The 12,721-nt window shown below is 40.0% G+C and overlaps 1 protein-coding gene across 10 annotated transcripts in view; it reads left to right on the forward strand.

Annotated features, from left to right (window-relative positions):
* MTA3 (metastasis associated 1 family member 3) overlaps nt 1–12,721 on the forward strand; it is a 231,789-nt gene that overhangs the window by 155,353 nt on the left and 63,715 nt on the right. For all 10 annotated transcript variants that reach the window (XR_013441677.1, XM_078056247.1, XM_078056248.1 and 7 more), the window contains one exon: nt 7,795–7,983. Coding sequence is in view for 9 of the 10 variants with exons in the window: in XM_078056247.1 (XP_077912373.1) it covers nt 7,795–7,983 (189 nt within the window). In the remaining variant the exon portion in view is untranslated. The remainder of the gene's footprint in view (nt 1–7,794; nt 7,984–12,721) is intronic.

Genomic DNA, 12,721 nt, shown 5'->3' on the forward strand with positions numbered 1-12,721 from the left:
CCCTAGGATCATGACCTGAGCCGAAGGCAGCCTCTCAACCGACCGAGCCACCCAGGCGCCCCATTTTAATGTAATTGTTATAAGGAAATTATACGATTTTAAAGATCTTCCCCCTAAAACAAGCTATAATTTTTTACAGTAAAAATTTTTCCATCAAGAAAAACATGGAAAAAGTGATTAACTTACTTTTCTGAAAAGAGAATGTTGACTTTAACCAATAGTAATTTTATTCTTCAGATATTAACTCTAGAAAAATGCTAGCCATTAATCATGTACTTTGTTTTCTTCATTTGTGAGTCCTGTTGTGAAATCACATATTCACTTAGGGCCTTGAGGGTACTGGGAATTTGGGGATGGTTTGCAAATCACAGTCATTACAACATTTAAAGGAACTGTACTCAGCAGAATATATAAATCTTTATTTTAATTTTTAAAAGTTATTTATTTTAGAGAGAGAGAGAGCAGGGGGGAGGGTTAGAGCTAGAGGGGGAGAGAGTCCCAAGCGGACTCCATCTCATGACGCTGAGATCACAACCTAAACTGAAACCAAGAGTCAGTTGCTTAACTAACTGAGCCACCCAGGTGCCCCTAGAATATATAAATCTTAGATTAACATTTTAGGTATTAGTTTACATCAGAAATGTAGTCTTCAAATGAATATAAAATTCGTATAAATTTTTTTTAGACTCAGTTTCCTAAAACTTAAGAGTACTGTCCATGTTTCTAAGGCTGTAAATTAGAATTAAAACTAATAAGACTACCACTGCAGTAAAAAATATGAAATATGAAATTATTCTTCCTTTTAAATATATCATTAAGGCAGGAAATGAACTTTATTATAGTACTGTTATCTAATCTAGAGGCTTTAGTGAGATTTTCTGGTTGTTCCAGTTATGTTCTTTATAACAAAAGAAAAAAGTTTTCCTGGTCCAAAATCTACTTGAGAATCATTTATTGCTTTTAGTTGTCACATCGCTTTAATTTCCTTCAGTCCTGAACAGTTCCTCATTCTTTGTCTTTCAGGACCATGGCATTTTGAAAGTACAGGCCATTTATTTTGCAGAATGTCCCTTAGTTTGGGTTGTGATTATAATTAGATATAATTAGAATAAGTTTTTATTCTACTTAAGTCCATTTTGATGAGTTAAGTCAGGAGATTTTTTATTTTACCCTAAATTTTCAAATTTATCAATGTAATTTTTCATAGTATTCTTTAATTAGGATAATTTGGTAAGTCTCCAGTTATAACTAGTTTTTCATCCTGTTGTTTATATGTGTCATTTCCCATTTTTTCCTTGATAGTTGTACCAGATTTTTCTTTTTTATTGTCTAAAAGAATGAGATTTTAGTTTAGTTGATTTTTTTTTGGTATGTTTTCTATTTAGTTTTTTTTTTCCTGTTTATTATTTTCTTCCTTCTACTTTTCTTTGGGTTTACTCTGATATTCCTATTCCAGCTTTTTAAGACTGACTTTAGCCCATCAACTTTGTCTACTTTTCCATCATCAGTATTTAAGAATGTAAATGTACCTCTATATCTCCTATACTTTGATATGTAGTATTTTTATTATCATCTGGTTCTAAGTATTTCTTAGTTTACTTTATAATTTTGCATTTAATTGTGAGTTAATTTCCAAGGAAATGAGGTTCATAAATTTATCTTAATTGCCTTGGGGGTTGTGGTTGGAGAACACGTATGATACCAATTCTTTTAATATGTTGTGATTTCCTTTAGGGCCTGGAACATAATCCTCCGTAGGATTTTGCTCCCCAGGTCTTACCCAATTTTACCTCAGCCTAGTAAAAAGGAAGCTTTCTGTTTTTGTCCATTCTGCCATGTAGCAGTCTAGAAAATGCCTTCAAGGTAAAAGCTCAAGTCAGTGTGGGAGCTTACCTGTCATACCTCTTCCTGAATTATTTTAGCCTCTCCTTGCGTGCATTGGTTGTTCTTCAGTGTCCTCACACAATTGTTAGATATCTGTCTAGTTTGTGTCTAAAATCAGAGCCGGGGAGAGGAGGGGGAGAATTCCTAGTTCTGCTCATGCAAATGACATTTAGGGCCATGGGGTTGCTGTGGCCTGCCACCCTGTAGCTTTCTTGGGATAATATCAAAAGGTACGGCTGCACATAAGGACATGACTCAGGGTGTCTTGTAGATTGATTGGAGTGAATGACAACTAAGTCTTAACACATTTGATGATGAATGAGGGATTTTGATTTGAGTACTATGCACTGAAGCAAAAATTGAGAATGGATGGCATACTTCTCTTTTATATATAAAATGTTTTGCCTTGATCATAGTTTACAGTTTACTCATAAGAGTTTATATTCACCTTCTGCTTAGAAAAAACCATATGCTCATTAATTTTTAAATAGATTTAGTGTTCTGAATGCTATAATTTGTGCTGGAGGTATACATGTAAAGTTTTTGTAAAATGCTAACTGAGCAAATCAATAGTTAGGATTGAATATATATGTGTATCAGTTACCTATTGCCAAAATAATGCTGCATGTTACAGGCTGGGTTTCTGAGAAACAGACTCGAAGATGGAGATTTGTATGTAGGAAATTTATTAGGAGTCAACACCTGTGGAAGAGAAGGGAAGGAGGCAAGATTGAACAGAGGAAGAAGGTGGGCTATGGTACAGTATGAATGAAGGCCTCAGCCAACTCCCTGGGACACTTGCAAGGGTTGTCCCAAATCAGGGTAACAGGTGGGACCTTTATATTCCTGTATCATTGGGTGAAGGCTGCCACAGGAAGAGGGCATGACCGTGGGTGATGAATCTTTCTTAAATTGAGATCATTCCAAGGGGGACAGCTGAGGGCTGTCTGCTCACAGCACATCTAGCACGGAGTGAATAAGTTCTTTATTCTCAAAAGGGAAAACACAGTATTTATTACACTGCCCAGTATTTCAGTGGCTTATAAAAACAAGCATTAATTCTTATATACTCCTGTGCAGATTGTCTAGGATTCTGCTGAACTAGACTGGGCCACTTTAGGTGCCCAGCTGCAGGATGAGTCGAGATCTGCTCCATGTAGATCTCATCCTCTGGTGAAAAAAGCCAGTAGCTCAAGAGGGCAAGTCCAGGCATGGAAACACATGTCAAGGCTCTATTAAGTCACATATCCTGAGCATCTTACTTGCCAGTCAAGTCACGTGGCCAGACGCAGTATCCGTGGAGTAGAAGAATACTCTCCTATGCAGGTCCAGGGGAGGGAGTGAATATTTGCTGAATAATAATCTAGTCTACCATAGTGTGAGTCTACCTAATGAACAAAAGATGAGAATTTCACTGCCAAGATTTCATTGTCAGTCTTTCTCCTAAAATACTTCTGTTTGTCATCTCCATCTGTTATGAATGAGATGAAATGTGACAACACCTTCACCACTATTTGGCAGAGAGAACAGCTTGTGCTGAGTTCTTAGGATTTGTTAAATTTAGATTTGAATGGATCTTGTCGTGTGCATCTGTATCTCTATTGAAAACATGGTATCTTTGCAAAGTATTTATCTAAGAGGGAAGACTTCCAGTTTTTTTACATTTAGTCTTTAAATTCTTTGTCTTTAAATTGAGGTATACATAAAGTGTATTAAGTACACTTAGGTGCATAGCTTATAAACTTTTATATACGTATACATTCATGTAATCACCACCCAGATCTAGATAAAGAACACTACCAGAATCCCAAAAGGTTCTCTCGTGCCTCTCTTCAGTCAGTGATCACCCCCTTACCCCCTGCTTCTGAGGTAATCATTATTTTGACTTCTCTTACCAATGAGTGTTACTGTTCTCAAAATTCATCTAAATGGAATCAGCCAGGGGCCCCAGGGTGGCTCATTCAGTTAAGCGACCCGACTCTTGATTTCTGCTCAGGTCGTGATCTCAGGGTCCGGGAATCAAGTCCCGTGTAGGGCTCCATGTTCAGTGAGGAGTCAACATGAGATTCTCTCCCTCTGCCTCTGCCCCTCCTCCTGCTCACATGCATGTATTCACTCTCTCTAAAATAAATAAATCTTAAAAAAAAAATGGAATCAGCCAGTGTGTTCTTTTACATGTGTAGCTCTTGGGAGTTTTATTATCTTACTGATAAACCACATGTCATATGTAAAACTCCCGTGTCTTAGCCTAATTTTGAGAGTCTTCACTTGATGTCTCAGTCTGTGTTTTACTTACAGCTCTTTAGGGTAAGATCAAACTGTATAAAAGTCCATTCAGAAGGATCCACCCAGGGGCGCCTGGGTGGCTCAGTCGTTAAGCGTCTGCCTTCGGCTCAGGTCATGATCCCAGGGTCCTGGGATCGAGCCCCGCACTGGGGGCTCCCTCCTCTGTGGGGAAGCCTGCTTCTCCCTCTCCTACTCCCCCTGCTTGTGTGCCCTCTCTCGCTGTGTCTCTCTGTTGAATAAGTGGATAAAATCTTTAAAAAAAAAAAAAAAGAAGGATCCACCTATGTGTGTCAGAAAGATGGAATTAATATGGACTCCTAGCACATATTGTGATCCTCTGGTTGCCTTTGTGAAGTTGGTCATCACTGTCAATAAAATTAATCCCTAGGAATTCCACAGTGCATACGTCTGATGGGATGTTTATTTTCTACACATACTGATCACGACGACACTCTCCTCTGAGCTGTGTTTCAAAAGTGGGCTTTGGGGGTTTCATAGCCTCCAGTCAGCTGTAAGTTGGACCCATTCTTTCCGTTTGATTTGTGACAGAGCAGGACTTAGCCTTCTGAATGCAAATGCTCATTACTTCAGTGTTCAGTAACACTCTGTAAAGAAAGGAACCTTTAAAACAATCGAATCAACAATTTTATCACTTCACATTTTGGTCATAATCACTTATAAAGGGTATGATATTACTTTGGTTCTTTGAAACCTTATTAGATAATAGCCTATCGTTTTTAAAAGTGCCTGTAAGTAAAGCCTTTTCATTCATCTCACATGAACAAAAGACTGAAAATCCTTTCATGCTTTGAGTGGTGGCTGGAATAATATCAGCTGAGAAAAACTCATTTAATTTTGTGACTTGGTTTCAGAGCACCTGTTAATTATAAAAATTACTTCTCCCTCCTGAGGAATCTCAGCAGCACAGTTAATTTGTGTAATTATTGATTTGGAATACCATTGAATCTTTTTCAGTTTTATTACCCATCGTAAATGTAGTTTCAAAAAGAATTGTTTATAGTAATATATTATTAATTGAAGGGAACCCTAAATGCTATTGGACTTTATTTTCACTTTCATAGATCAGTGATCTAGAAACAGTAATTTCAGGGACGATGTAAACGCGTTTAGCATTGTACAGTAAGTACAGTTAAACTTGAATCTGTCAAGTGAGAATGTTAGCTAGAAAAGTGGAGTTCAGTTGATTCTGAAGTTTGCAGAGCGCAGGCAAAGAATAAAGATCAATTCTAACATTTTTGTAACCCTTGCTGCAGAAGGGTGGGAAGAAATTCTCTTGAAAATTGAAGTTATTATTCCATGATTGTGACACATACAGCAAAAGACTATACACGGTCAGTGGTCTTAGCTGTGATTGTAACTAGGGAATAGGTAATGAAATTCCTACTTGCTTTTGTGTTGTGGAATCCAGCGATTTATTTAAGAGAGATGTTAATCCTTGTTAAAGCAGTTAGTTACTGTACCTTAAACATGTCTGTATGTCCTAAATCCCATCTTTAGCTCTGTCAGCAAATTCCTATTCTAGACCCTTTTCAATGTCTTAATGTATCACAGTGTAAATATGTCTTTTTTAAAAAAAGATTTTATTTATTTGAGAGAGAGAGAGAGCCAGCATGAGTCTGGGGGAAGGACAGAGGGAGATGCAGAGGGAGAAAAGGACTCCCCACTGAGCAGGGAACCTGACGCACGGCTCTATCCCAGGACCCTGGGATCATCACCTGAGCCGAAGGCAGACCTCCAACCGAATGAGCCACACAGGAGCCCTAAATATGTCTTTTTAATGCATACTGTACAATAATTCTTTCTTCTTAGTAGATGTTAGTTGATATTTGAGCTATTTTTCTGTTCTTGTATGAGTAGGGAACTCGCAGGCTAAATTGTAAGAGCTGTGTTGTAGTATAGATGTGACGCTTGCCCCATTTTGTGAAAATTTCATAAGATACTTTGTGTACAAGGTGCAGTCTTGGCTTTCATGCGTTAGAAAGTTTAAATAGAACTAATTCTCACTTGGGAAGAATTTGGTCACCTTGCCAACGAAACCTGGGCCACACCTATATGCTTATCCAGATACAGCCGAGCCAGTCATCCCGTTTTGCAGTTTCCTGCTGCGCATACAAATGTGCATACATGTTATGAATGAATCTCTTTCTCTCTGGTAGAAAAACCATCTCAAGTTTTTCAAAGCTTAAAGTTTTGGAACCTAAGTTTATTCACTGCTTCTGGGAAGCAGTGGGAAGAAGAATGTTTTTTAAGTAAGCTAGACCCAAGGTACTTTTGCAGAAAGCCAGGTATATTATCCTAATCTGCCTTTCTTCCTTTCAAATTACTCTTCCTGTCACTGTCTCTTGAAATATATAGGACACCCATGCCAGCCTAGCTGATTCAAGCAAGGCTAGTCATCTCTTCTTGGTCTTACAAAATCCTAACCAAGTTACTGTTTTTACGTGGATATGTACTTTTGTTTTGCTTAAGATGGATGTTTAGTTTTGTTTTGTGTCACCTTCGTTCTCAGTTCTGTTTTCTCTATCTCTCGTTCTTAGGACATCATTCTCTTAATTCAGCCTGAGAATACTTTTTCTCTGTCTGGTACATAATCTGTTTTTTCCTTGTCAAAGAAGGCTGTGTCAACCCTGTACAATAGCTGAAGTGATTTTGGCACTTTTAACCAAGAGGATGGTCAGACTTACTGGCTTCCCAGTGTAACACCGAGAGGCCCTGGCTCTTCACGGTTAGGTTACTATAACGAATGCATTTTAAAAAATACACATCTTATAAGGTACGAATCAGCATTTTCTTAAAGCAATAAATGATACTTTATTTTTATTTTATTTTTTTTAAAGATTTTATTCATTTATTTGACAGAGAGGGAGAGAGCACAGGCAGGGGGAGCAGCAGACAGAGGGAGAAGCAGACTCCCGCTGAGCAGGGAGCCCGATGCGGGGCTCGATCCGAAGACCCTGGGATCATTACCTGAACTGAAGGCAGAACCAGCTGAGCCATCCAGGCGCCCCAAAGCAATAAATGATATTTTAAATAAGTAATCTGATGTTTAAATTTTTCTTAATTTTGTTACTTAAAAAATAAACACCTAAGGGGGCGCATGGGTGGCTCAGTCGTTAAGCGGCTGCCTTGGGCTCAGGTCATGATCCCAGGGTCCTGGGATCGAGCTCCCTGCCCAGCAGGGAGTCTGCTTCTCCCTCCCCCACTCCTCCTGCTTGTGTTCCCTCTCTCGCTGTCTCTCTCTCTGTCAAATAAATAAATAAAATCTTTAATAAAAAATAAACACCTCAGTATATTAGTGTTAATTTTAAGTGCATCATGCATTTTATTTATTTATTTATTTAAAGATTTTATTTGTGAGAGAGAGAGAGAACACAATCAGGGGGAGCAGCAGGCAGAGGGAGAAGCAGGCTCCCTTCTGAGCAAGGAGCCCGATAGGGGACTCAATCCCAGGACTCTGGGATCATGACCTGGGCCGAAGGCAGACACTTAACCGACTGAGCCACCCAGGCGTCCCGCATCATTCATTTTAGTATTTCTGTTCTTAAATAACCTAGTAAGTTTGCGTTTCTAGCTGATCTTTTTTCTCCATTTTGTTTTCTTTAGTTTCATGCTATGGATACGTTGTATCGGCACAGCTATGATTTGAGCAGTGCGATTAGTGTCTTAGTACCACTTGGAGGACCTGTTTTATGCAGAGATGAAATGGAAGAGTGGTCAGCCTCCGAAGCTAGTTTATTTGAAGAGGCACTGGAAAAATACGGCAAAGACTTCAATGACATACGTCAAGACTTCGTAAGTAGAAAATTGCAAATAAAATGTTGGGGTGGGAATATTTTTGTCTTTATTAAGAATCTGATAAACCGTTTAGCAAGCGCGTGACTTAGTAATTTTTATCTGCTCCACATAGAATGAAGGCTAGTCTTACAGCCAAGAGGGAGAAATTGACATTTGTTTTGGGAAGTAATTATAAGACCCAGGGTCAGGAAGCTCTAAGTTCCAAGGTTAAAATATGGATAGCTTTTCTGACCTTTTGCACTAAATATTTCTGAGCTCTGCTTTTTAAGTTTGTTGCTCTCCCTTAGACCTTTTACGTTTTTCTAGTTATTTTATTAATTGTTGAGCCTGAATTTGATGTGGACCTTTAATATGGAAACAACCTGTACCAAGCAGAGTAGGAAAGTACGCTTTATAGGTTTTCAATCCTTGACTCCTCTTAATGATATGTGGTATCTTACTTGGATTTTAAATACTAGATAATCTTATCTACTATTATGTACTTCTTTTGTCTTTGTATTTATGGAATCGCTCTTTAATTAAGCTTATAATCTCTTTGAAATGGGGGAAATTTCTATTTGAGAAGTCCATAGATAGCTTTCTATGGCAGTCATGCTTTCTAGATTATCCAATTTGTTGGTATATAATTGTTCATAGTAGTCTCTTGTGATCTTTTGTATTCTTGCAGTATGAGTTGTAATGTCTACTCTAGTTTTCATTTCTGATTTTATTTCAGTCTTCTCACTTTTTTTCTTAGCCTAGTTAAAGTTTGTCAATTTTGTTTATCTTTCCAGAAAAGCAACTCTTAGTTTCATTGATCTTTTCTATTGTTTTTCTAGTTTATACTTCATTTATTTCTCCTCTGACCTTTGTTGCTTCCTTCCTTCTGCTAACTGGATACACTCTCTTTCATTGATTCTTCCTTTTTTTCACTCTAACCAGATAATTTCTAATGACCTGTCTTTGAGTTCACAGATTCTTTTCTCATCTTGGTCATGTCTGTTATTGATGTTCTGTATTGCATTTTTCATTTAATTCATTGTATTCTTTAGCTTTAGAATTTTTGTTTTTATGATGTCTTTCTCTATTGAGCTTATTTTGTTTATTGTTTTCCTGATTTTGGAGTCTATCTCCTGATTTCAGTTTTATCTGTATTTTCTTTTTTTAAAGATTTTATTTATTTATTTGACAGAGAAAGAGAGCACAAGTAGGCAGAGCGGCAGGCAGAGGGAGAGGGAGAAGCAGGCTCCCCACTGAGCAAGGAGCCCAATGCGGGGCTCCATCCCAGGACCCCGGGAACATGACCTGAGCTGGAGGCAGACGCTTAACCGACTGAGCCATCCAGGCACCCCTCTATCTGTATTTTCTTGTAGCTCACTGAGCTTCCTTAAAACCTTTAGTTTGAAATCATTATCAGGAAATCATAGATTTCTATTTCTTTGGGATCAGTTACTAGAAAATCACTATTTCTTTGGTGATGTCATGTTTCCTTAATTTTTCATATTTCTTGTAGCCTTGTGTTAATGTTTGTGCATTTGATTGAGTAGGCACCTCTCCCAGACTTTACCGACTGGTTTTAGTGGGGAGAGACCCGTCACCTGCAGTGGGTACAAGGGTGTTGGAAGGGTGGGTATGATGGTTCCAGCTCTTGGGAAGGCCCATCAGCTTCATCAGCTGAGGTCAGTGTCAGTTAAATTGCAGGGGTCTTCAACAGCCAGCACTCCGGGTATCTGCAGCGGCAGTGAAGGCCTTGGGGTCTCTGGTGGCAAAGGCTGCTGGGGACCTCCTGATCTCTTTCTCTCCCATGGGATATATCATTGCCAGAGGGATCCCTGTTGGCATTGGACCTGGCTTTGGAGGACCCTTGCCGTGGCAGTGAGTGTGAGGCGTGAGCGTGCGTGGAGCAGCTACAGAGGCAGTGTGGAGCATGGAGGCTTGTAGAATGACAGCAGTCTGGGGTCTGGTGTGCCGGCCGGCAGTGTCCGTGATGGAGATGCGAGCACATGGGGAGCAGCCATGGAATCCAAGTCTGAAGTGTGGGTGCGTGTGGAGCAGCTGGGGTCCTGGGGTCCTGGGTGTGCACAGGGTTGGAGGTTGGGGCTGGCAGCCCTGTTCCTGGGGTGGGGACGCAGCAGTGTCTTCTGGGAGGGGTGCAGCAGCGTGCCCCCTCTAGGAGGTCAGTATCAGCAATGGCTGCTGGTTACCTCGGTGGCAGAAGCTGTCCGTTTCCTCTGCAGAGCAGGCTGTTGGAGTCCACGCCAACAAACACTGCAGAGTCCTCTGCTGTGAACGTGGCAGGGACTCTGCAGCTGTCCCGAGGGCTGTTGGGTTCCTCTGCACAGCAGGCTACTGGGGACCACAGTGGCACCCACTGCGTGGTTTATACCGATAGCCTTTCCCCTTCTTCTTTCGTGCTTAGCCATTTCCAGAGGTCTCAGCTGAGCCTGCCTCTGCAGTGATCCTTTCTATGTGCTTGTTCTTCGTTTTTTGCTCCACTGTGTTGCCGTAGCTTCTTACTTGACTCTTATTACATCCATCCTCCCAGAGCTATTTTCATTTGTCCATAGCGGTCAGATACAAAGACGGGTATCTCCTACTCCTGTGTCTTGCTGACCACTTTCTCCTTGTTCATTTTATCTTGAGTTGTCTAGTTTATTGTCATAAAGTGGATCATAATCTCCTATTACCCTTTGAAGGTCTTTGGGATGGAGCTGTAGTGATGCCCCCTCTCACATTCCTGATACTGGTAATTAGCTCTTCTTTCTCTTTTCCTCATCAGTCCAGCTAGGAGTTTGTCAGTTGTATTGATCTTTGCAAAGAACCAGTTTTTTTTGTTTGATTGATTTTTTTTGTTTGTTTCATCAATTTCTGCCTTTATTGTGTCATTTCCTTTCTTCAGCTTGCTTTAGGCTTAAGTGCTTTGTCTTTTCCTAGTATCTTTTTAAGGTTGAAGCTTAAGGTTGAAACTTCCTTGTAATGTAGTCATTTGTTGATAGTATATGTTTGGCTGACGGTGATTTTAGCTTTTTCTCAAAATCATCTTACTGTCTTCTTTAACAAAAATGTTATTCTTGGGGCGCCTGGGTGGCTCAGTCGTTAAGCGTCTGCCTTCGGCTCAGGTCATGATCCCAGGGTCCTGGGATCCTGCCCCACGTCGGGCTCCCTGCTCCGTGGGGAAGCCTGCTTCTCCCTCTCCCACTCCCCCTGCTTGTGTTCCCTCTCTCGCTATGTCTCTCTCTGTCAAATAAATAAAATCTTTAAAAAAAAAAATGTAATTCTTTATGGAACTCATTTTTTTCTTTTTCAGTACTCTAAAGATGTCTCTCTGGCTTACATAGTTTCTGACGAGAAGTTCCTGTGTATGTAAATGTTTCTTTGTGCTCAAGATTTTCTCTTTATTATTTTTATTTTGTTGTTTTTGGCAGTTTTACTACTACAGTGCTCCTGGGTATGTTTTTCTTTGTAATTATTCTACTTAGTTTCCAAGAGCCAGGATCTGCTGTTTGTGTGTTAGTTTGTATGATTTATATATTGATCTATCTTCCAGTACACTAATTCTTTTCTTTGCCATGTCCAGTATACCGATAAACTTGTTAAAGGAAGTATTCAAATATGATAGCATATTTTGCTAACATTTATATTTTATTTTTTATACTTTTAATCTGTTTAAATTCCCCATCTATTCACGTGTGCTGTCTTACCTTTTAAGATCCTTTAATATATTAATCTAATCTGTAGGTGGGCCAGGTTTGGATTTGGTTGTTGTTCTATTTACCTTCAGGGTACCACTGTATTGGAAGGCCTGACATTTCATGTACTGCCTTGACATCTTTGAGCCTCACTGGGCCCCAAAAACTTAACTGTGAGTTCCACTGCTCTTGCCAGATATGCCCCACCCCCCCCACCCCCCCCCACCCCCCCGCCGCCGCCAGCGGGAAAGGCTCCCCATCTGCCCAGTTCTGGCATCTCCCTCCTTCAACCTTTTGGGTTTCACTTCCCTGCCAGCCCACAGAATTACTCAGAGAAGCCAGTCACATCCTCCCATGGGAACCCTCTTCAGAACCAGGGCATACCTCACCCTCTTGTTACACAAAACCTCACTTTCACAGCCTAGTGACTCACTGTGGCCCTACAGGGTGTCGTCTTCCCCTGGGCTGTGAGTAGCTGTGACTAATAAACCACTGTCAGTCTCTTCTCTTTTGTCTTCAGTGTTGTGTGTTGTACATCTGGCCACCTGATACTGTTTTGAGGGGCGGGTCCCTCCCTGCGTGAAGGGGTGAATAGGAGGTGATCTGAACATCCACAGACTTCAAATTCTTACCTGTGCTTGTTGTGGGGCCTGGAATGTGGGAGGGCTTCTTCAGTATTCCTGTCTCAACCTCAGCAGGCCCTGTGGTACAGGGCCTCTCTCCACATTTTGATAAGTTGTGTTTTCATTTTTGTTCCTTCAAAGTATTTTCATTTTTCGTTCTGATTTTCTTTTTGACTCATGGATTATTTAGAGGTAAGTTCCACATATTTGTGATTTTTTTTCCATGTATTTTTGTTACTGAAGTCTAGTTTAATTCTGTTGTGACCAGAAAACATACTTTGTAAAAAAAATCAAAATTGCACATTTTTGACATGTGATTGATTCTGATCATAGTATATGTTCCATTATGGTGAATGTTCCATGTGCTCTTGAAAAGAAGAGATATTTTGCTATTTGGTGGAATGTACTATAAATGCTATTAGGTCAAATTTATTGATGGTGTTA

This window comes from Halichoerus grypus, chromosome 10 (assembly GCF_964656455.1).
Source record: "Halichoerus grypus chromosome 10, mHalGry1.hap1.1, whole genome shotgun sequence".
In the NCBI taxonomy this organism is placed as follows: domain Eukaryota; kingdom Metazoa; phylum Chordata; class Mammalia; order Carnivora; family Phocidae; genus Halichoerus; species Halichoerus grypus.